Source organism: Hetaerina americana, unplaced genomic scaffold, assembly GCF_022747635.1.
Source record: "Hetaerina americana unplaced genomic scaffold, ioHetAmer1.1.p SCAF_7, whole genome shotgun sequence".
NCBI classification, from domain to species: Eukaryota; Metazoa; Arthropoda; class Insecta; order Odonata; family Calopterygidae; genus Hetaerina; species Hetaerina americana.
Window position 1 is genome coordinate 66,614,636 of NW_027287316.1, and position 25,507 is coordinate 66,640,142.

The 25,507-nt window shown below is 36.3% G+C and overlaps 1 protein-coding gene and 1 non-coding gene across 2 annotated transcripts in view; both read right to left on the minus strand.

Annotated features, from left to right (window-relative positions):
- LOC139696868 (piwi-like protein Siwi) overlaps positions 1–25,066 on the minus strand; it is a 28,178-nt gene extending 3,112 nt beyond the window's left edge. The window contains exons 1-15 of the mRNA XM_071595748.1: positions 24,728–25,066; positions 20,454–20,630; positions 15,717–16,257; positions 14,573–14,784; positions 13,916–14,068; positions 13,293–13,502; positions 13,046–13,201; positions 11,631–11,773; positions 9,190–9,298; positions 7,808–7,970; positions 6,122–6,263; positions 5,548–5,705; positions 3,216–3,343; positions 1,716–1,884; positions 813–937 (exon numbers count right to left, since the gene is read on the minus strand). Of these exons, the coding sequence (XP_071451849.1) occupies positions 813–937; positions 1,716–1,884; positions 3,216–3,343; positions 5,548–5,705; positions 6,122–6,263; positions 7,808–7,970; positions 9,190–9,298; positions 11,631–11,773; positions 13,046–13,201; positions 13,293–13,502; positions 13,916–14,068; positions 14,573–14,784; positions 15,717–16,257; positions 20,454–20,630; positions 24,728–25,066 (2,925 nt within the window). The remainder of the gene's footprint in view (positions 1–812; positions 938–1,715; positions 1,885–3,215; positions 3,344–5,547; positions 5,706–6,121; positions 6,264–7,807; positions 7,971–9,189; positions 9,299–11,630; positions 11,774–13,045; positions 13,202–13,292; positions 13,503–13,915; positions 14,069–14,572; positions 14,785–15,716; positions 16,258–20,453; positions 20,631–24,727) is intronic.
- TRNAN-GUU (transfer RNA asparagine (anticodon GUU)) lies at positions 18,955–19,028 on the minus strand. The gene has a single exon. It is a non-coding gene; the product is annotated as a tRNA-Asn (tRNA).
- Positions 25,067–25,507: the final 441 nt, after the last annotated feature.

Here is a 25,507-nt window from a genome sequence, read left to right on the forward strand (position 1 = left end):
TTCCATTTGCAATTAACTTTACATGTTGGCCAGTTTCTGTACTATTTTATCAATTTATCACTACGGTGAACAAACACTTCTTTTACATGAATAACATGTTTTGTGTGACATTTGATATTTATGGTTTTACATAATCATGAAAGGTCTTTGGGCATATTACCCATGAAAGTTGAACCATTAATGCTCAGTATATGGATAAAATATTAGTGCTATCATTAAAATCTTGGGATTTCAACTATTTTATAGTTTAGATTGGTTATTATTGCCTGGGAGTGGATTGTTTTTCTATAACGTATTTTGCTTAAATTAATTTGTTTGTATGTTTTGATCTCTGCTTCAAAGTAGAAGTGTTAAGCATGCTGGAAGAGGGAGGGAAAAAGTTTTAGGATAAATTTGAAGAAGATGAAAAAGTAATGGACTTGAGGGGACTAGACGTGATGATTTGGTTTATTTTTGGTGCTCTTAAGCTCAGTGGTAGTGAGAATGAGTATTTAAAAACCATCAGTCACCAAAAAAAGGCCACATCATAGCTTAATAGCTTTTGGTGCCCATCTGAAACCTACCTGCATCCAGTTGACAGTTATTAATTATACACAATTTTCAAGAATAGGACCAGTGTTTTACAATAGGATGCATATGTTAAGTAAGTATACATGAACAGGTACCCTTGGGTATTTAACTTATTAGATTTTAATGGCATGATCATAAATATTCAACAGTAACTATAGCAATCCTTTGGCATTTAACTAATTTTATAAACATGTTCCATTACACATGCAAAAATCATTGAAATTATAAAGAAAACAAATTACCTTGAGTAGCTCCACTTCATGTTGGAAGACGTATGTAATTTGACCTTCCCCGACACCATCCCGATATAAAACAATTTTTTTTGGGAGATTTCCATTGTTGTAACTCCTGAATTTATGTAGTGCCTCTGCAAGGAGATTATCACTATGAATTCACAACCGTTGCCTCCATTGGGTATTAAATGCAGCATGCAATAATACCATGGATACAAACATTACTCTGTCAAATTCCAAAGAAACTGCGGGAGATGCCGCAACAGTAACTTTTAACGGATTCATCCGCTAATGTGCATTTTAATGCAACAATTTCAGAGTGTAAAAATCATTCGCCTTGACAGTCAAGGCGAATGATTTTTACACTCTGAAATTGTTGCATTACTCTGTCAGTTTAATAATGAATTTAATTACTTTCCAGCATGGAAAAAGCTGAATGTACATAGTAAAACTACATTAAAAAAATAATATATCATGAATGTAGACATAAATTAGATATCCTGAGTATGTATGCATAAGGGTTTGTGAGAATTACTTTTATTTGTAAGTAACTAACTGTAACAATAAGGAAAATATTGCCCCAGTAAAAAAAGGAGAGAAACAAATTAGAAAAGTAATAATTAGTAAAGATAACTAGTGAAAAGTTGCTTATGTATGTAAATATTACTTTCATAATTTTGAACAAATTTGGAATTTTGAAACAGTAATGTTTTAGTAAGATTTGGTGCTTTCCTGGAATATCTGCTTGATGAAGTTTTCTCGGGTCTTCCACCGGGTCAGGGGCTTCATACTGGCCAATATGGAAACCCTGACCTGATGGGAGACAGGAGAAAACTTCACTAAAACATTGTTTCAGCCGGGTCTGTTTATTCTACTGCTATATTTTGCTCTTGTTAATAAATGACTACGTACTGATGACATTTATGGGTAGTTCATTGCTTAATTCTTCACCGGTGCGGTGAAAGCTGACAGAACTGTAGTACCGGGTGAGTTGTCGATCCAATGATGATACTAGAGCTCCAATAGATGTTCCCCTCTGACTGGTGTCATGGTAAACGTCAAATCCAATCACCATCAATCCCTGAATTAAAGCGTAAACATGTACCAAATTCATTCACAGTTAAATTCTTACAAAAACTCATGGAGAAAATGATTTTTGTGAGCATATCATAAGGTTAGAGTGTAAACATTTATTGGACCCTATTAATTTAAAAGTTTTAATGTTGTAGTTCTACATTTTCTACTCCTATAAACTACTTGGTGCTATCCTCACCTCAAGCCTTAACATTTGTATTGAAATATACCTATGAATCGAGCATGCTGAAAAATAATGTTTTTATTGTTATGTAGCTTCAAAATTTTAAACCATATGAATGGCAGGGAAGCTTTCCAGTTAATTGATAGGTATTAACTGAAAATCATGATATCTTGAATGAAACTTACAAAATTCACAAACTAAATTGACAAACTTGTTCAGCTCAAACTAATGCAAAGAAAGCATTTTAATTATTAAATCAACACTCACTAGTTGATTGAAATTTTAAATTTTTTTACATTTTGCAGAATTTTTCAGGTCAGATGTTTAAAAAGTGTTATGGAACCAAGTGAAACCATGCATCACCGTAGTAGATATTAGGTGAAAATTCATTGAATAGATTTAGGGTGTTCCTATTCTTTTGACGAGGTATTTGAGTGTCAGTTAATTGGTCAATACTTTGTGTCAATCAATCATTAAGCTAGTCTATCTAATAGACTTTTAAGGTTTATATACTTTTAGTTAAATAAGAGAATGGATGACAGGGACATTTGAGTAAGAATTTTGTGAAAAGGCTCGTCAAAAGTTTGATATGGACATGGTTTTTGTACAGCTTAGAGATATGGTAATTAAAGGATAGGCATAGATTGGAGTCCTTTGAGATGTGGGTGTGGAGAAGGATGGAGAAGGTTTAGTGGGCAGAAAGGAAAAAAACGAGGAAGTGCTAGTCATGGTTGGGGAGGAGAAGGGATTGTTGGTAGAAATCCAAAAGAAGCAGGAAAGATGGATGAAGAGAATTTTGATAGACGATGGAATGTTAAAGATATTGGTAGAGGGAAGAATGTTGCTAGCCAAGTGAGGAGTGGGAAATAGGGAAGGCACGTTGGACAGAATAGGGGAAGATAATATGCAAAATTCGAGAAGAACATTGTGTAGTATTATATATTAGGTTGTCTTTTGTGGGAAAGGCAAGGGCATTATTGTTGCACTGGTTTGTAGCCTGTGTTCATCCACTAACTTAACTGGAAAATCACCGATAATAATAATAAACAGCCAGAATTTTTTGAAAAAGATCATGTTTAAAAAATTGATCTATTTCACTCTTCAACTGATAATAATCCCCACATGAAAAAATATGATGAAATTGAATAGTTTACCTCGAGGGGAATGTCAACAGTCCATGGAGCACCACCAATTTTGCAGTTGATTTGCACTGCAATCTTGGTTGCTATAGACATTGCACTGCTACTAGAAAGATTCTTTGCCAATACCAGCTGTGTGGGAACTGTTGGAATAAAGGAAACTTAGATTAAATATCAAATGAAAATAACAATATGACATACCTTTTCTTTCTTAAAGATGTAATTGTGATTGAACAGGTAATATAATTTGAAAGAATTACTTTCAATCAAGAGAAATTCGTTTTTATGTAAATACACTGTGGCAACAATGAGGAAAAAGTAGACCTCTCCCAAAGTGTATGTACCTACAAAAGCTGACTAACCTGTCCCAACATCTTTCTACTTGAATAAGTATTACAGTTTCTTGGTTCATACTATAAGTTGCATATCTAAAGTTGACTTCTCCTTAGCTTGCCTTGAATCATGACTAAAGAAAGCCAAGGTGAACGTAGATACAAGGTTTTCGATACAGACCTTAATAATAATAATAATTTTATTTGTCCAGAGACTGCATCATACAAAAAAATTGTACACATAGTATAGGACACGTCAATATATACAATAATACACAATGTAAATACATATGCCTATTCTAAGTTTCATGTTCCATGAAATTCCTAATAGAATAGAACAAATTCCTTTGAAGAAAAGCTCTCAATTTCCTTTTAAATAGATAAATGTTTGTGCTGGATTTCAGGTCCTCATTTAGCTTATTAAACATAAGGAGACCCATAGATTTAGGGCCTAGTGCGGTGGTTCTAGTTCTTACGTAAGTTCGGTGCAGATCATTTTTAGACCTGGTCCCATAGTGGTGAATACCACAATTTGTGTCATACATTGAAAGGTTTACAAAGGTGTACACCAGTAATACATAGATATAAATACATGGCAAACATAGAATGTTCAATTTATGGAATAATGGACGACAAGGAGCATTATGCTCTGCTTTGACAATTAGCCGTACGGCTCGCTTTTGAATTTTAAATATTGTGTCTGCAAGCGGAGAAGAACCCCAGAAAAGGATACTATATACTATACAGGAGTAGATATTTGCATAATATATTGACATGAGGACATCCATTGTTACGGTAAACCTGATGCTTCTAATAAGGAAGCAAATGGTATTCAGTTTTTTGCCCAGGTGACATATATGCTCCCACCAGGACAACCGCCCGTCTAGAACTATTCCTAGGAATTTTGCATGGGGCGCTTGGGGAATTAGTTTTCCACTTGATTCAATTGCAAAAGTGGCCATGTTTTTATGTTTTAATATCTATTAAATTAATTACGCTAAGGTTTAAACAAGGGATAATACTACTTTGACAATTAAATGTAATTAATAAATGCTTTGAATTAGAATTGAATGTCAATTTTCCTCAGATATTACAGGAAATGAAATAACTATCACATTCATATATGAAGAGAAATTGAATTAATTTGTTTCATGCATCTACTTCTTAACTGCTGGTTTATTTCTATAAATTATGGTTGGAATTTTTTGGGATCAACAAAGATTTATCCTGCTTTTTCAGAAAAGCTTATCTGACCGAAGTGACTCATATTTTCTCTTGAGACTTTAACTGAAGCTAAATTACTTAGCTGATCATAAATGGGCATGTAACACTCCCAGCTCAATCAGTATATCACTACCCATATTAAAATTTAAATGAGAAAAGTCATTGGACAACTGTTATGAAAAAAATCAAGCAATGAAGAAAAACAAAACACAAAGTGTTACAACAGTTGTCTGCATAAAATCTTCCAGCCATTTCTTAGGCATGAGTAGCTATTAGGTTAAAAACCCCAGAGGCTTCTTTACAAGAATTAAGTGCCACTGCCAAAACCAATCTTTAGTAGACATTACATATTTTTATCTAAAACTTTAATTAATATCAAAATTGAGTTGATACTCTCAGTTTGTTTTCTAAAAAAAAATTATTGATGAAGGTTATCTGCATGTTTTCTGCATGAATATACCATAAACACAGTAATCTACCCAAAGGTTGGTTTGGTAGGTGATGGTGGAGTGCTAAGCCCTATATGCTGTTTGAAATTCACTCATCAGGCTTTGGGGCCCAGTTTCTTTCCCAGTGCTGGTTATGGTTTCCCAAGAAGTTCTGGTACCCAAAAAATCACACAGCTTGGCCGAAGCTGAGGGTGCCCAGAGAGGCATGCCCAGGAATCGAACCTGGGCCCTCTAGTCAGTAGTCCAACACTCTACCCCTGGAATATCGCACCCCTATATTTTCTATGTACCATATAATTCAATTACTAATCCAAAGCATGCTAGTTCTTGGATTGTCTTTACCTGCTGAGTCCACGCAGCATTTCTTTTTAATAGCTGCATAACGATCAAGCCGGTTATTTGGCAGAATGACCATCATTAGTGATGGCCTGTTTTCTGGAGAACAGAATCTGTTTATTGATTGAATATACGTGGTCACTCTATCATCTTCCAAGGAGACCCTTGAATATGATTTGAAAAAGACATTTTAGTAAAATGTAAATGAACATTAGATTATGATTTCTTAAAGAAGGAAAAACTTGATGAAAATAAGTATTAAAATGATTGAATTTGAATGAAAATCCAGAAATAATGAAGTAGCTTTAATAGTTTCTGCACAAATATAAATGCTTAGTTTCCTAAGCTAGGTTATTAGATTAACCAAAAACCTTAAACCACCTTGAACTTTGGCCTGAAATTTGACCTTGAAATGATGTCAATCAACGCAAGGTGATCGCCAAGAAAAGCTCATCAAACGTAGAATCAATGAGTTTATTTAAATTTTATTTAGAAATCAGTAATGAGAATTAATTAATGAAAGTAATGATTATCACTAGGATACAAGGAAAAGCTGGTAAAAATAATTATTTGGACTTACTCTCTTGGTTCAGGAAGGTGAAGTCCCATTCCTAAAGCAACCTTCTGTATGCTTTGGACAAAAGCCTTTGCCTCCCGCAGCACATTTCCTGGACTTACTAACACCCAGTATCTCATATGGCCAACCATAAGCATAGAATTAGCTGTAAAGTAAGGTGGTACAATTATTCATAGTGTCAAGACACATTAAGTCATGCAAGTAAACGATAATATGTAGGAAAATAATAAATTGATTTTGTCAGAGAGGAAGCCATGTAACCATATGACATAATAAATGCGACATGTGACAAGTAAAGCTGGAAATAATAAATGGAAAAAAATAAACATACTTAAACAGATTCTGTTCTCCAGAAAACAGGAAAAAATAAAAATAGCTAAACAAGATAAAATAAATAAATAATTGCCATGATGTAAATTTGAGTGTGTACTTCATTTTCATGCACATACTAACCTAAGTATTAAATTTTGTCTTTTATCATGTAAAATCAACTTTGCATATTAAATTTTAGTACGTTTTACAGGAATTTGGTTATTATTAATTGATTTGCCAAGAAATTGTTCACCTCTAAATTTGGGAAAAAAGGGAATGGTTTGACTCCCAAAACTTAAATATCATTTTATTTTTTCAACCAGATGATCGTGGAAATTTTTTAAAATTGTGAGGCTATTCTTAAAAATTTAAAAAGGGTACACATCATGAAAGCTCTTCTAATTCTCTCAGAACTTCTAGATCTAAGACAGAGCGTGATGATGAATAGTGTGACATAGCACTTATCAAACCTGATATATGCTAACTACGCTCCATTTCAAAGTTTTAACGTGCCTTTTCTCATAACCTTTACTCGACATCCCTGTCATCAATTCCCTCCTCCTTACAAAAGCTTCTTTGCCCAACACAATTCTTCTTCTTTTGTCCATACTGCTTTGACCATTTTGGTCCAAAACTACTTCCGAGATTTGTTACCTGTTCCCCTCCTTTTTTAATGTTTAACTTAGCCTTTCTCTTTCTAGGAAACTACACAACCTTTGTTTTATTTATATTTCTTCTCATCCCACATCTATTGCACTGAATTTCTAATTTACTCAGCAATGCTTGCAATCTCTTTGCTGACTAACTAACTAAAGCTTGATCATCAGCAAACCCAACTGATTTCATTTATTCCCCACTTTCATTCCTATCTCCAGCTCTTCAGTTCTGTGAAACGGCTGCCCAAGACTTTTCTCCTACCCCTCCTCTACCTCTCTCTAGCCAAATTTCCCCCATCCATACCTCCTCCTGTGCAGATTGGGGCCACCAGCTTTCAACTAGGCTTTACATTTATGACCATACATCCTGTTAAAAAGGCTCCCATTTTGCTACTAATGTTATATAAAATAGGAGCCCAGATTATACCAAAATGATGGAAGCACCATGTCACACAATTCAAAACTAAAAAGAAATCTTATAATTAGAAGAATTCTGCTCCTTCAAAGACTTCTTGGAATGTTAATTATCTTTTAAAAACTAACTTTTAATAGACATTTTTGATTTTTATATTCCTAAATAAATTTCTCACTATTAGTTATTCAGATATTTTTCATGCTGGTGAAATGTTACAGGCAATGAAGATTGACTTCAAAACATTTGTTTTTTTAGCCATCAACATAGCATTAAAAAAAATTGTGTAAAAGATAACACATAACTCACATCTTAGCTCACGAGTCCAGTCAGTATTTTTTCCTGATAGATAGAGAACTTCTTTCCCAGGTTTTCCCCCTTGGATTATTCTCTCTTGGGCTAGTACTCTTCCACTGAACTTGATCAGACCAGAGGAAAACTTCATGTTCCAGCGGTCTAAATCAGCCTTAGCCTGAAAGCAAGTATGTCTCATTCATATAAAAGATATATCATACTCAATTGCTGGAAGGCTTTTGGTGTTCCACTGCATTTGCTGTCTTCAGATGATGACACTTTCATCCTCGTTTCAGGTACCATCTTCAGGTCAAAGTCAAAGTCTCGAGAAACTATCTTCATCTGAAGATAACCAACATGATGGAACACCAAAAGCCTTCTGTTAAACTCAATATGAAACACCGCAGAAGCCTGTGCAAAATATATAAGATATTCGTTTGCTGATTTATGATGCCAATAAAGTGCATTGGTCACTGGAAGTGTATCTCTGTGTGTTAAAAATGAAGGAGGAATGCAACTAAGTCTTTTTTGCTGAATATTTTTAGGCAAAAATTGCTTAATGCTTTTCCTTTTTTTAGTATTTCAATGGCAAGTAACATATATCACAGAACATTACTGGATATCCACGGAACTTTTTAAAACAAATTTAAAAAATCAAAATTGATACATCATTATTTTCCCTCTTGTTTTTTACCTTCATATTTGACAAAAAATTAGCCAACAGCTATTTTATGAAATATGGAACTTTAATTACTTTATTTACTTGCCAATTTTTGTCACTCATATTTTAACCACTATTTTAAAAACTTATTTTATGAAAGCACATTTTAGACTGAGAACTCAAATTTTCTTAGTTTTGGCTTTTCCAATATATTGCCCCTCTTTAAATTAAATTGAGACCACTGGTCAGCTGATTATCACATCCATTTATTGATGTGAATAATTAAATATGGCATTGAGGATCATTTGAAGTCAGCTCAAACACCAAGATTATCACAAATATTATCTAGATATTAAAAATCCCACCGACAGTAAATTTAAAGTCTGATAATCCTTGCCACTGACCTTAGTGCAGCATCTTAATAGGGTCGTAAATTTTACATCAATGTGGATTCTGTCTGGCTAAAAAAATATGCACTTGAGTGAAAATTATTTTCCTTGAAAATAATTTGGATTCTACTCAAAATTTTTAATGATATTTGATACATTTTTTGGGTGAAATTTATAGTAAGTCATCCACTTCACACTTTTTATTGCTTGGCATGATTATGCCATGATATGAACATATATTGTTCTTCTTATTATTCTCAGAGATGCTTGGAAATGGTGTATGTACGTGATTAAGCCCAAAGGGTGAATATTCTGAAGAATTTCTTCAGTATTAAAAGTTCACTCACTTTTGCTTCTCCTTGAAGTCTCCTTGAAAACTGAATCAAACGATCTATTCTTTCTGCTGGTCCCAACCTGGTTTGATCTGCTAGGCATTTCATTAGGGGAAAATTTTTCCTAGAAAATAAATGCCAAGAATACATATAATTTTATTTATTTATTTTATTTATTTATTTATTCAGTATAAGTCCGAAAACAGCACATTCTGGCCTTTACATCGAACTATTAACAACGATAACAATGATCACATTTACAAACACCCAAGCCCTAGGTGGAGGAAAACTCACCCAGGCGGGAATCGAACCCGCGACCCTTGGAATAGCAGACGAGGACGTTACCCTGCCGCCACCGGGGTCGGCGGCGGCGGGGTAAATAATATATATGGCAACAAATATCAAAGGTTAAATCATTGAAAGAGTCATTCCATCATGTTTATATGGACTAACTGGGACCTTAGCTTTCAACTGGCACTGTATATTATCCAATCTTTTTTACATCTATTCATTAAACTATTTCCATCCTAATCATGAGTGGGCAGTCTAAAGGACTTGTTGCAGTTCTTTTAACTGTCATACAGTCATTTAAAGTACTGGAAAAAAATATATATATATAGAGTTCAGTATATTAACTATAGGGTACACATTTAGTGACTAAGTAGTAGTAGTTTTGAGGGGAGGCGACCGACAGCTGAGGTCATTTGCGCCATAGGGGATGGATAGGAAAGGATGAAGGGTGGAGAGAAACCCGGCGTCGGCATTAGCCTACTCTTTACGAAGGGCGCCAAGGGGTCCGCGGCTTAACGTCCCATCCGACGGACGGCGTACTCACTCAAAGTGTCCTCCACAAAGCACCTCAAGCAGGGATCGAGATACCTCTGAAAAATATTCAACACCGCCGGGATTTGAACCCGGGCCCTCTGGGTGGGAAGCCAGTACGCTAGCCCCCGCACCATCTCGATCCCCTTTAGTGACTAAGTATTCAAATATTTTCCCTTTTTGAATCCATTAGAATTTATAGCATAATGAATTTTTTTTCTGTCTTAATTCATGAATAATTATATTCTTCATATGTTTCGGAACTTAAGAGAGTATCTAATATACCATGTACCTGGCACATATTCACATATGTGTAGGGACGACATTGAAATTCTTGATATGTATTTTCTTTTCGTCGATAGTTGTCAATCTCCAAATAAGTTCAAAATGTTTCCATGTTTATGTCCCAATGTGTTACATTTTACCATAGGTGTAAATTAGGTTGATAGGAGTTAGGTCTTTGCCATAGGTGTTAATTCACTCTCAGACAAGAGTTGAGTCTCTGTTTTATGCTCCTGTTTCTTTCATTTCTATATCATGGTGAGAGAGCCTAAGTGGAAGACAGATAATTCAGGGAAACCTTAGGGAATTTGATAAAATGGAAATAACAGAGAAATACCAGAATTTGAACGGCAGTGTGAAGAAGTACCCTCTTGACTTCCCTTAGTGTTAGTTACAGGTACTTGAAACTGTGATATGTCACCAAAGGACTAATAAGTGGGTTCCAGTTTGATTTGGTACACAATAGGAGTGTAACCTTCAATCAAAGAGGGTGAAAGTTTTGGTGGAAAGGCAGGGGCGGTAGTGATAACAATCATGGTACATATACAAGCATCCAAAGAGGTGACGTTCATGCATCATCTACATTAAATTCTTGATTCTTGTAGCAATTATGTTTTAATGTTTTCAACCAAAATAATGAACCGGAAGTAGATAAAGTAGTGTCAATTAGAGTAAAAAACGACAAGTAGGTAGTGATATTTTGCATAAATAGTCTCCAACTAATACAAATTGTAAAAGTGAGAAGATCATTTAAAAAAATGTTGCCTTTTGAGCCATGAGCTAACGTGGTGAGGTTGTGGCGGGCACATGGGAAATTCTAAATTTTTGCTGAGAGGAAGGAAAAAAATTGAATTGAAAATAAAAGAATCCCGATTATAGACGTGAACTAGCAAGTATTTAGGAGCTAGAAAATGCTACTTTTCAGTTTTAGCCATCCCCATGCTGCATTTTATTCCTATTAATACATTAATGTCCTTAAATATATCATAATAGTATTATGTTGCAATTATATACAACAAAAGTATGAACATTATAGACATAAACAGCATTGTGCCAATTCAATGCATACCTTAATGCAGTGATGACCAAGAGAATGGAAACCAGACTGGGGGAGAAAATTTAGGGAAACACATAAGATTCAGGAAAAGATAGAGAATGTTATATTAAAGGGTGTCCTGGGGTATGTTGATGATTTCAGGATCAATGGGAGTAATGCTCTTGAAACACATAGTTATGGCTGCTGATTTCCCACCTAATGAGGGATAGGGTTGACCTTCACAATACTAAAAAACATTTTCAAAAGCCTTTTTTGAGCATCCATGAATGCAAGCCACCCACAAATTTATGCTTACCGCATGTTCTCATTAAGTCCAGTCATCCTGCACAATTCCGGGACGAGGTAAATAGGCTGTTTTATTCCTCTTCTCTGGTCTCTTTGTTTGGGCATTGTGAGCAGCATTGGTTGTTTGATATGCTTTATTGTGATGTCATACCGCTGTTGATGACAAAAAATCACTGGGTTAGTAAGAGCTAGTTTTACCATCGTATATTTGTTGAATTAAGATTTTGAGGGTCATTACAGATCATTAACAGATATACACATTTAAATGGATTGTAAAAAGGATGGATAGTATACAATTAGTAAGTACTTAACTCCCATAATACCTCTTTGCTGACCATAGAACATACCCAGGTTTTGTATGATTAAGTTGAGAATGAAAAGACAGAAATTTCAAAATTTTTCTAGTAAAATTCATGTAGAAGATTCAAATAATGAGCTACATTAGTTCCCCAGGGTTAATTTAAATAAGCATAAGATATGTACATACACACCAGTGTATATGGACAAATTTGGCAAAGAGTACCTTTTCAAAGGTGCTATTTGCCAAATGTGCATTCATTTCATTCAGATGTGCATAAGTACAATGTTCCTAAATTTGACACGGATTAGTTTTTTTTTGTGATAGTATTAATGTCATGCTGAGTCATGTAGCCTAAAGTGTTATACAGGATGACCAGATAATAGCTTGAATATCACAAAAATGTATACCATGACTGAAAAATGTTGTGCTACATGTTTTCTTTATATTATTATGAGTATTCTAAAAAAATTCTTTTTTTCCTAGTGAATAATTGAATGAGGAAATACCTTGAAAGATTAATTTCTCCAATGGAACCATTGCAGTGTAATCAGTAGGTGTCATACCTAGGAGAGATCTATGTATTAGCCTAATTCAAAATGAATGAAATATTTCTTCGTTTTGCAGCAATGGTGGAGCTCCAAGCATCTAAAATTCAGGTACTTCCGAGCATTTGTAAAGAATTTCTCAGACTTTTTAATGGACTTTTCCACGCCAATTTCAAATTGTCTTTGTTTGGTTTTCTAACAATATATGTAATGCCATGAATTCAATGGGGATACGTAGTCACTCGATGAAAACTACTGCTTTGATAGCAACATATTTTAAACAGTAGTTTTTTATGTGCAAAGCAAATCATACAATGTCTTCCATTTTTTTTTTACTTGTGTGAAGTTCATTTCCATCTTCTTTGCTTGTTAGATTCATTATGCAGTCGATGGCTTGGTAATTTTCAATGTTCCACATCATTTCAGAAGCTTTAAAAATAGGCTCATGAGATATCAGGTCTGACAATTATATTAGGAACTTCAATCTCAAGCTGATTAGGGAAAACTCTTCTATGCTGTTGCTTAATTGTTATAATTAAAAATGAATAATTGCGGTCTGATTAATGGTTTATAACTTACCTGGCGATAATATTCAATGTAAGAGATGGAGCGATTGTCTTTCATACTGAAAGTTGACAAAGGTGTCGTATTAAAGTCGACATCATCCACACGGTAAGTTTTATTATTATACTCAGTAAGAACAATGGTTCCTAAGATATGCAACTTGAACACTCTCTGTAAATGAAAGGAAATTATCAGGTCTTTTATTTTTACAAAGATGCTAAAAAATTTCATCAGAGAAAATATTATCACAGCCATTTTTTACCTGATAGTCTGTATTGTTGCGTGCATATATTTCTGTCAACTGGTCCAAAACTGTGTCACGTCTCATTACCTTATGAGTAATTTCTGCACACATCATCACTTCTTTTTCATGCTGTCTTATGGATGTGATGTAACCTGGCCACAACTGCATCTTAAACTCATCCTTCATTGACGATACAGCTGCAGCCGGGTCGAAGTAATTCCTTCCAACCTAGAGAATATTATTTAAATATTTGTTTATTTGGAAGTCAGTTCAAACAAATGTTTAAGAATGAATACACTATGCAATAACTTCTTCTGGCTTATACAATAGGCATAGGGAAGAAGGACAGCATTTTTTCAAGACTTACATTTTATTGTCCAAATGAAAGTGAGAATATTTGGCATTAAAAATTAAATACCCTGCATTAAATTCAGAATAGTCAGTTTCTCGGTTTTAATTAATTAATTTTGGTCCCTGCTGATTTGATTACACAGCATTTCCAGGGGTTATATTATTTGCTCAGAAATTTGGCAGTGTAAATACTAGTGGTTGTATTAGCATGTCTAACAAATCTTATATGAGGAATGCAGCACTATGATTAGAAAAAAAGCATTCAGTAAAATTTCCATAAGTGAACCTACTAGCTGGAGATTCAGATGTCCCAGACATCTGCGAACCAGCAGGTTGTAGAATTGTAGATAATGATGATCCCCTGGGGCCATGTCTCCAACAAGGCGAAGAGTAATTCTATAGCATTTGTCAGAATTTGGCCGAAGGCAATACAGCTCCATGGGCTAGAGGTAATGATTTCAAGTAAACATAAATGTTTTGCAGTAATTTTTCCAAGTCGTAGTGGAATGAAATCTTATCTGTGGCTTTGGAAATCCACCGGGTACAACTTCTCTTCGAATGATTAAATTTCCATTTGTAACAAATTGGCTGCTGATAATATGAAGAGACTACAATGCTAAACCAATTATTATTATTATTATTCATACTTTAGTTTTTATTTAAACAGAAAAGGATTTAAAAAATCCTCATATCAAAAATTTTTTTGTTTTAAATGCAGTCATGTATTTAAATATATTTAAATCAATGCACATATCCACTCCCCAGGTAAGCACATGTCACTCTACCCATTGAATCAGGGGTTTAGAATTATGCATTGAAAAATGTCATCAGGAAATTATTCACACAGAAGCACAAATCATCAGAATTCTGTGAATAATATTTCTTACCATGCCAAACTTTTTTGCAATATGAGTAAACAAATGAAACATGATACAAGAATTACTTACCTCAATTAGGCGATTCATAGAGAATAGAACCGTCCCATCAAAGATGTATCCTTCACCTAACTTGTCCTCAAATGAATGAATGATTTTTCTTTTTATCGCTGTCCTTTCTTCTTCTGGAGAGAAGTCGACCCTATATTGGTAAAGACACCAATTTGTTTGCGCAACCAGACGGAAGTAATTGGATGTCAGATCAATGGAACTCCCAGACTCTCCTGTAAATAATATACATTTCATTCATGTTCAAAATATTTGCTATCTCGTAACATTTTATGCAAAGATTTATTTTAGCAAGAGGTTACAACAGCTGGACTACATGCGCCTGTTCAATAAATTAGATGAATTCCTGTTCCCATTACTGGAAAATGACAGTATGGGAAGAAAATAAAAATTCATTATGGGTAGACTAGGATCCAATCAATATCAAACCATACTGTGGTCTAATACCAACACTGAGCACTCATAAGAATACAAATTTGTAGCATATATTTAAGATGCATATATATGAATATTTGTGCATATTTATTTTGAGTTTTGTATTTGTCAAAATTCTGAGAAACTTTTTGATTCACTCATAAATGCCATTGAGTAAACTGGTAGAATGCTATCATGAGGCCTATTTTCAAAGCTTAAAGTCAATTTATGTTCTCCAAAGAAATCATGAACCTAATATAGATATTTGTAAGTGACATATTATCTTAAAAAGTTAAAGATGATGCAAATCAGAACAGATAAATTGTATTAAGAAGGCTTAGCACTAGCTTAGTTAAATAATACCGTATAATTGTACTTAGTACAATTGTAATGCACACTCAGCGGATGACTCTGTTAAAAGTTACTTGGAATTAGTAAAACAACTTGTTAGTTGACTTAGCTTTGAGAAACATTCCCATTGCTATGCCATTAAAAGTCAATTTATAAAGCTACTTAAAATGCCTAAGGTTTTTATGCTAACTTATGTTTGCGAGATGGTTGAGGCTGATACTTAGTGGAAATCCATTTGTAAAGCACAAAGACAGAATGAAAGACTTAGCGTTTCCAGAGAAAACACAAAGGCAAAAATTTTACTCTGGCACGAATCCCTTAGTGCCATTACTAACCATAATGTTTTGAAGACGTCCACTATTGCTTAAAGAAATTGACCTACCTCTTTTGGAAGGCAATTCCTTGGGGCGAGTCCAGACAATCTCTTCAACCTCAGCCTCTTCAAAGTCTCTTCCCTTGGGCCTACGCTTCTTCCCACCATTGCTGATACCTCCCTTTCCTCTTTGTCCATCATCTTTTCTTGGTCCTTCTGCACAGTTGACCATAGTGAAGTACCTGAGGGCATCTTCACGGCTTAAGGGTTGCCAATCGTTGCTCTTGTGTGTCCTGGTGGAATTGATTGCCAATGATTCCATCCTGCCTTGCATCAACTGATGTCGACTGTTGCCAGCTGACACTAATGCTGAGGTTGACGGGATGTGCCCATTTGCCATTTGTCTCTTAGTTTCTTGCACTGGAGTGGATGATTTGGTGCCAGCTGACACTAATGTTGAAGTGGACAGGAGGTGCCCATTTGCCATTTGTCTCTTAGTTTCTTGCACTGGTGTGGATAATTGGGGATACATTTGAGCATTGGGTCTCCCAGTTGTATAAGCCGGTGCAGGACCCTGCTGGATTGGTGAGGCATAGGATGGCTGTCTCATCTGATCATGAAAGTGGGAATGTTTTCCAAGTTAATATTAAATGCTATCTCATTTGGCAGGGGTAAAAATTAGCTGTAATCAACAAAGTTGCTTAATATGATTTCTAAGTTGTTCAAGTTGTAACACCTGTACCTTTATATAATTGATATCACTTCAAAATGACTTCTTAGGTAAATATGCAGGCATGGAGTAGTCAACCTACTGGCCTTCAGTAATAGTATAAAAATAATCCTACTGGCTTTTAACATAATGTTTATTTCTTAAAGGATTAGGTTTCTATGATTGGGTAAAATTAATTGTATTTATTTTGTTTCATCTGTCCCATATCCTGTCTATTTTCACGTTGTGTAGGTTGATAAGTTATGAAAGAAAAGAGTAGCCAAGAAAATAAGTTATTACTCATCTTTGTTGCTTGAATTTCTCAGTTGGTCGCAAAGCCAATTGTGAACATGAAAGAGGATGCATGAAATTTTAAATTTTACCTAGTCTTTTTTGGAAGAGTGTGATGAATGGCTACTGACCACGATAACAGAATAAATTGGAGTTGAAAAGTATCATATATGATACTTTTCTGAAGAATCATATCATCTGATTAAAAGTATTAAAAAAAACTGTTTTAGTCACACCTTTTGCATCTATGGTTCACTGTAATTAAAAGGGAAGATAAAAAATGGTGATATCTGAAAATGATGGAACTAGTTGGGAGTCACGCAGTTTGGAGGTGTTCCAAAGCATCACTCGGACTGGAGCATAGATGTACAGTCAGTTGTCGAATATTGTACCCTACCTTTTTTCTACACTACCTTATTTGCAGTAATTAGTCATACACGGTGGGAAATAGCAATTGATTGAAAGAAGATGCATTTTGAGGGAACGAGTGGCCATACATTGGCTCCATTACATCCTCCTCTTTGGTACAACCCTAACATAGATTATAAATATAAGGGAGCAGCTATTCTCGATAAAATTTTGACTACCAAAATAATAATAATAGAGGGTGTCTTGTTCCAAATGTCACGAGGTTTAGAAAATGATAACTACCACTTTTTTACCCAAAAGATTGTAAATTTCAAAGGCGTTCAGACTTCTGTGGGATATAAATACTCAAGTAAATAATTATGTGTTGGATGTGCATTGCAGGGAAAACTTTTTTATAATTAAATTTTTTTTCTGCCGCATTGCAGTTTGTTGATCTAGCTTGTTCAATAAAATAGCACGATTCTATGCCTAAGTCCTCATATCGAAAATTTGTTATGCTCATGACATTTTTCCATTTTGTGTGTTATAGCTTTAGTTAGCACAGATTAAAATTTAGTCTAATGAGCACATTTTCTGATAAATTAGTACTTTGCATCCACCAAAGTATGTATGAATGCCACTCGAATTAAACAGAAGGTGTAGTAGTACCCCTATTATATTATTATAAGGCAATCTACCGTTTAAGGTTGGGTTTTGGATGGGCACAACTACCAAATAAACATTTTGTGACTCCTAACAAAACAAAACACAATCCAGCAACCTACTCTACATCAGGTCCCTCTTCATCTCTGAGTACTTCCTTCCTCCCTTCATCCCGTCCAACATCCCTATCCTGTTCCTTCCCTTTCCTCTTTTGCCCAACATTCTACCCTCTATCACAGTCTTCAACATCCCACTGCCGGTCAATACCCCCTTCATCCACTTTTCCTGCCTCCATAGGATTTCTCCCAACAAACCCCTCTCTTCGTACTTCCTCATTTGTTTTCTTCTCTGTCCATTTCACCCTCTCCATTCTTCTCCACACCCACATTTCAAAAGCCTCCAGTCTATGTCTATCCTCCTGCTTCAATGACCACGTTTACGGGCCGTACATAGGTACGCTCCATATCAAAGTTCTTACAAGTATTTTCTTAATATCCTTGCTGAACGTCCCTATCATCAACTCCCTCCTCCTTGTGAAATCCCCTTTTCCTTGCGCAATTCTTCTTCTTACGTCCCTATTACTTTGACAGTGTCGGTCCAAAACTTTTCCGAGATACGTAAACTGTTCTACCTGCTCTGGTTTTTGCCCTCTTATTTTAATGTTTAGCTTAGCCTAGTACCCCTATAGAAATCAAAATTAAAACTAAAAAACTTAGAACGCTACGTAATAGTCAATCTATTTTTAAGTACGTCGTTTCTTTACTGGGGCGAGATTGAGACTAATCGTTCGTAATTGCTTTGGACGGTGAGACACACTTCCGGTGGGGTAATGCCGACCCGCAGAGTCACTCTGCCTTTCGTAATCGCTCCGGGCGTTGAGAGTCATTTCGAACGGTATCATACCGCAGACAGGTGAACTCCACCGTCGCTATGCAGTTCGTTATTGCCCATTCTATGTAGTCTCTTCTTCCACCTTACCCCTAAACATAACATTGAATACAATTACTAACACTCATGCCCTTGGTGGTCACCCACCTTGGCGGGAATTGAACCCACCACCTATAGGTTGGCAGGCGAGAACGTTACCCCTACGCCACCGGGGCTGGCAAAATTAGTGTTCGGATGAAAAACAGCGGTGATCAACGATGAAATTACGCATATAACAATTAACGTAAATGTCACTTCAGGCGAATGTCTTAAATGAGGTTTTAGTCGAGGCAGAACTATCGTAAAATAACATTTCTCTTCGCCGCAATTATATTCACAATTTTATTATTTCTCTTCCTAAAAAATTTACGCCCCCGGGTGGGCTCGAAACACCAACCTTTCGGTTAACAGCCGAACGCGCTAGCCGATTGCGCCACGGAGGCCTGAGTCATACTTGATAATATACTGCAAAAAGACCAGTATGCTTCAGTAATGTAAACTTCGATTTCGTTCCATTTTAAATGGTAGCAAACCCATAAAAGAAGCTGTTTTTACCTGCAGGATGTTTGTAAATGTTTGGGATACTATCCATAATTGTGACAATTATATCTTCTTACGAAGGGAAATGTTTGTACAAATCATGATAGCATATCGAATTTCCTTTGATGTATCCCCATTTTGTTATTGGTAGTAGAGAAAAATTGGCGTTTTACATAAAAAAAATGTGAGTAGGGTGACAGAAATCAGTCAAAATTATTACTCCGCTGAAATTGACTGTTGCGGCATCTCCCGTAGTTCCTTAGAATTAATACATGTGTTACACCTGCATCTGATTCTGGTATCAATTAAAATTTGTTGATATTAAAATTATTTTAGCTGCTCTTTATGACTTTTAACTTGCCAATTCCTACAAGCGGAGGTTCAAGAAGTTTTTTTAATTATTGAAATGTGGCTCGTTTGAAGAGTTACCGTAAAAACGTTCGAAACGTGACAGCGACTTTTACTGCGTTCTAAGGTAGATATTATCTGAATAAAATTTGAATTTCACTTGTAAGTTTGATTTTATTTAGAGTAGCATACACCCCAGGTACAGTCGCGTCACACATTTTTCTTTGGCAAGGTTGAAATTTAACCAAGGCTTTTTTCTTGCCGAAAATACGCAGATGCCCACATCTACGACCTGCAGAAGTTAACGATGAACGGTAATCTGGCTTGTGATGCGACCCATTGGGTCTACGCACGAATTTGCGGTCCTATTCGTGTCGAATTTACGATTTCTTCTCATCCTCTTGGGAGCGATCGACTACGATGGTCATAGGGGTAGGGATGTTAGTAGAGGAATTACGTTGGGCTAATAAGTTTTCAATAGGAGTACTTGATGAACATGAATATGACTTGAACGCAGAGCATAAGGATGTTAAGAAAATATTAGTGAAAACTTTGATATGGAGCGTGGTTTTATACGGTGTGGAAACATGGTCATTGCGGCTAGGTGATATGTAAAGTTTGGGCAGGAAACCAACGCAGAAGTGCGAGGCAATGTGGGGGAGGAAGAGGGGATTGTTGGGAGAAATTCAAAGGAGACAGGAAATGTGGTTGCAGTGCGTTTTGTTTGGCGGTGGGATGTTGAAGACTGTGATACAAGGGAAAAAATTAGGGAAGTGAGGAAGAGATGAACAAGGGGAGGAAAAACTATAGCCATTTTGGAGGGAAGGTAGGATGTATGCAGAATTGAAGGATTTAAGAAAGTGTGGAATGTTAGGCTGTCTTCTCTTGGACGGAGCTGGGAAGTGTATCGACATACAATGGTGTCCATCCAAAACTGGCCCTAAATTGTAGATTACGAATAAAAATAACACGTCACTTACTTGTGGCGCGGTTTCTCGCATCCCATTGGTCAGTGCGCAGGGTGCCCTCGTGGTTAACGGTGGTGAATTACATTCTGCATCCAAACAATCTTCAACCCCTTTCATCGGTTTCTTTTTCGATCGACCCCTCATGACCTTGGTCCATTCTGCCCCCACCTCTTCGTGCGTAGGGTCCATCTGCAGCAAATGGGTTGGGTCTGAATATTTGAACTGGTTCAATAACTCACCATCCGGAGGAAAAAAGAAAACCCCTTGCCCTTTTACCCTTGTTACCCTGTGACGTGGATTCACCGACCAACTTGCACCTATTATAACTGGTTATAACTTATAAATAAATGAAAGGACTAACTTTGTAGTTCCACACGAAAACGATTTATTCACACGACCCATTGTGTGACTGATGATGTACCTGATGATGAAGTTTTACTTCGAAACCCGGGTCGTGTGAATAAATCGTTTTCGTGTGGAACTACAAAGTTAGTCCTTTCATTTATTTATAATGAATCGGTTCCATAAAGTTACGCCAGAAACCATTAATTGGTTATAACTTAATCAAAAATAACTAGTTAAAATTGCTAAGATGTCAAAAGGTATGTAATGTCGAGAGGAAAAATATAAGGACAAAATCTCTAGCTACAACCGGAATGAGATAATTTAAGATTATAGGATATCTACGTGTACAAAATCTCACATTCAAAACCAAGTTGACGTGGATGATATAATCTGAGTCTCCTGAAAATTATTTATCGTCGTACCATTTCTTTGTAACTCATTTAACGAAAAATAATATGAGAAACGCCTATCAAGAAGGAATTTCGAAAATAGTAAAGGCAATGCAAAGGATAATATGAGCTGTAAATATAAACGAGAATCCAAAAGTATTTTGATCATATGTCAAAGAGATTCAGGGAAATAATTCTGCAGTTCATTCACCCAAAAACGATAAAGGCAGTAGTAATTAGTAGTAACCAGCAGTTTGGAAAATGCCAATTAATTAAATTCATTCTTTCAAAGAATTTTCACCCTTGTCTCACCGAACGTCTCCGATAGCTTACCTAAATAGTTTCCGCCAATCGATGCCCACAATTGAAGTGTCATATGATGAAATGGAGCGTTTGCTGAAAACTATTAACCCTAACAAATCCTCCTGGCCCGATCATACCAGTTCGTATATTGAGAGAACTAGCGTCGGGAATGTGGCGTATCTGGAAATCAAAGCTAAGAAATTCCTAACAGTTAAGGCTATCAGTGACTTGAAAATACCCAATGTAACGCCTATTCAAGCGTGATATACAAGCCTTGAAATTAAAAGCGGATACCGGGTGAGACAATGGAATAACAGACCTATTTTCCTCACATCCATATCACGCAAGAGCATGGAACATACATATAATTGATAGTTCGGCTTTGAGACATCTCGAAAGTCAGGAGTTATTGATGAAAAATCAACCTGGTTTCCGAAGGGGTAAATAATGCGAGACACAACTTGTGCTTTTTTTCATGATATTCTTATTTCGGGAGATAGTAAACCATAATTACGGTGGACGCGGTTTTTCTGGATTTCAAGAGACCCTTCGACAAAGTACCCCATAGTAAACTACTCGCAAATGGTTTATGGTAGAGAGAAAAATATCCTGGGCTGGATTTATTTATTTATTTTAAAGCATTGTTCTCATACAGCAGTAGCGCCATTTTACAGTGAAAAATATAACACACATGAAAAAAGAGGACAAAAGACAATAACAACATAACAATAACAACGAGAACCAAGCATGGACCGGGGAAAATTTTAATTTCCTGAAAGGTGGGATAAAGCTTGGGTGGTAAAGTTGTTGCATGATAAGTTAAAGGGGTCGACAGTGTGAGGGAGTGAATTTAGAAGGAAGGAGAGGCGAAATAACAGTGAGCGCTTGGTGAGAGATATTCTAGGAATAGGTAGATGGAGTAGGGAGTGGGTGCGGGTGGAGCGAGTTGGTATCCTGAAGTTGAAGAAAGATAGCAGTTCAGGGCAATCAATAGCCGAGTTTAAAGACTTTTGGAGTAGTCGGGCACGAAGAGTAATCATAGATGGAGTTAGTTCAAATGCAACAGAAGTCAGTGCAGGTGTTCCCCAGGGAAGGGCTATCGGACCTCTCTTGTTCCTTCTTATTGTTAGCGAAATTAGCTCCGTAGTCACTAGTAAGATAAGGTTATTTGCCGAAGATATAGTAGTTCACATAGACATCCGTAATCCTTAGGATAAAGAAGCTTTAGCAGATGACTTCATTGTAATAGAACATTGGTGCGGCACATAGAAATGGGAAATAAACTCAAAAAAGTGCGTATTGATGATTTTTTAATAGGAGTAGTTCCCTCCCGAACGCTTACTGCATCAGGAACACCGAAATAGGACGTGAACACTCCTTTAATACTTTGGTGTTCCCCACACTCACGACCCCTCCTAGGTGAAACATTGAATTTGTAGACAAACTAACAAAAAATTAGGATTTACTAGGAGAGTATTGGATATATATGGCGAGATTTTTTTAAAGAGCTATGTTATCTTTTACTAATTAGGCCACATTATTATCCTTCTGGAATATGGGGTCGTCATTTTATTCCTACGAAAGATAAGTGCTCTGAATAGTATCATCTAACCGCGCTGTGGGGGAAATTATTTTTTTCATTCTATGTACCCTAGTTAGTTATCTTCATCCCATTTAGCTTTAGTCTATTCTAAATGTTACCCTGCAAGCTACCGCTAGGGTGTGTGTCAGGGGGTGATTGCACATACAAGACATGAAACATCAAAAACTAAGTTTTTCTTAATTTTTAGTCATTGTACATTTCTGTTAAATTATTCGAATAAAGAAGTTTATGATGGCTACAAGTACGTTCACTGTGGTATCTAAGTGAGATAAATTTCCTATGGATACGAGAGGAGCTGTTGGTAATAAGAAGGGCAATGCCGAAAGCTAGGTGGAATAAGGAAAAAGCAATAGGCTACTAAGTATGGAAACAGAAATACTTTTCCCCCTAGCGCGGTCGAATAAATATTATTCAAATTCCTTAGCGTCCGTGGGAAAAATGATATCTTATGACAAAAATGACATCCATGATATCTTTCACTTAATCTCTGTAATGTTATTTACATGATCTCACCTATCGTAGCACGATGGGGCTACTAAAACAAATTTCGACATTATCGCAAAAGAGACTGTTTGTTAATTACGTGGAAGATTCCGGACAGTAATCAAAATCCCTGTCTGATGCCAAAAAAAATTTAGAAGTACATACCTATGCATGATTTGAATGGTCACGACTTGACCTCGAAGGAAAGGCATTGAAGTACAGGAAGATAGATGAAAAATTACAGTTTCACGATAGGAGGAGGATTATGACTGCCACAAAATGAGGTCCATTAAGTTTCCGCGCATAAGATATCTCCGCTTGTTTATTCATGAGCTACTTCTACCCTTCAAAATGATTCCGATAAGAAGATGGAAATGTCGCCTATTCGAATTTCGATCGCCGATATTTCTGATTTCGGCAAGGAAACACACTTTCAGTGATACCGAAACAATGGTTAACCCACCTTTAGCTTACCAATCCAATATCAATTGGTTTTTGACTTTCTTTAGTTGGTCGCCGGCTTCCATTAGTTTTTGTCACGATTATGTCATTTCGTCTTGTTCGGAAAGAGATGCACGCCAAAGTTTGCCTCTTCTCATTTAGTCGAGTTCGTGCGGACCTGTCAAAACGACGATGGTCCGTGTCGAAAAAAATATATAACGGAGGAACAACACAGAATGAGAAAGAAACATTTTCGGTACGAAGGAGAACCGCAGATGAAAGAATATCGATCCCCTAAACGTCTGCTGTACTAACAATGAGAGGCATTCATCTGATATTGCAGTCCAAAAGAGTCACATAATCATTTGGTGCGAGAAGAATAATAGTCTAACTGTATATGTAAATACGCCTTGCTATCGCAAAACATTTAACTGAAATATTAATGTAACTAGAAACATTTATAATCTCAATGTATAAAAAAAGTTTCAATTAGTATCTATTAAATTATTGTGCAGATAAACGGATTGGGTATATCGTATGAATGTTAAAAAAATATCCTTTTTTGTTTTTTTAACCTCCACCATCTCTGCTAAATATTTCGGGAACAAATATTCAGATATACCGTGCATTTCCTGAGCTATTTCTATTCTGGCTTCCCACCCTGAGGGCTTGGGTTCGAAACCCGATTTTTTTAAAGGGAATTTTTACAAAACTTTCCATACCTGAGTAGAAGGACCTGGTTGGTTCTCCGGTGGAGATGGTCTGTTTGCGATTCGTATCGGAGCCGTCGAAACCACAGGGGCGGCATCCCTCAAGGACTGCATTGCCCTCCCTCGACCTCTGCTGCGTCCTTTGGCTGGAGGTAGGCTGGGCCCACCGGGATTTTGCTGCCCGCCGCCATTCCCTTCCGTCATGAAGCCCATTCCGTCCGACTTGCAAGCTCGCACTGAACTAACTCGTCCACTATGGCTATTCCACCGAAGACCCAACTCAGACATTGTATCACCCACTCGCTTCCAATAAATGTCCACTATGACTATTCCCCCGAAGACCCAGCTCATACATCGTATCACTCACTCGCTTCCAATAAATGTAAACGCCCGACGCGGCTAATAAAGCAACAATGTTGGCACCACATCACGGTTAAGCCAATTACAGACTTAATTCGAGAGCCGTGTCGACGTAAGGTCTGCATCAAATGGTAACATTTTAAGCATTCGAGCTATGTTTAACCACTTTTCAACGGATGAATCACTATTGTAGCAGCTGTGCCCAGCTGGCGTTATGTCGCATTTTTAGCTCTAGACGACAATCGCCCAAATTACTTAGCAGGTTTGAATTAAAATGAAACTAATTTCTCCACTTCTGTTTACGCTTACCATTGTTATCTTTGGTAGTTGGGCTAATACCGACTTAAGATATGTTAAACTCATTGACATACGAAAAACATTCGTTATTTTAGTACTCTGCGGGGTACTGAAATAACTAAAAATAATAAAAAC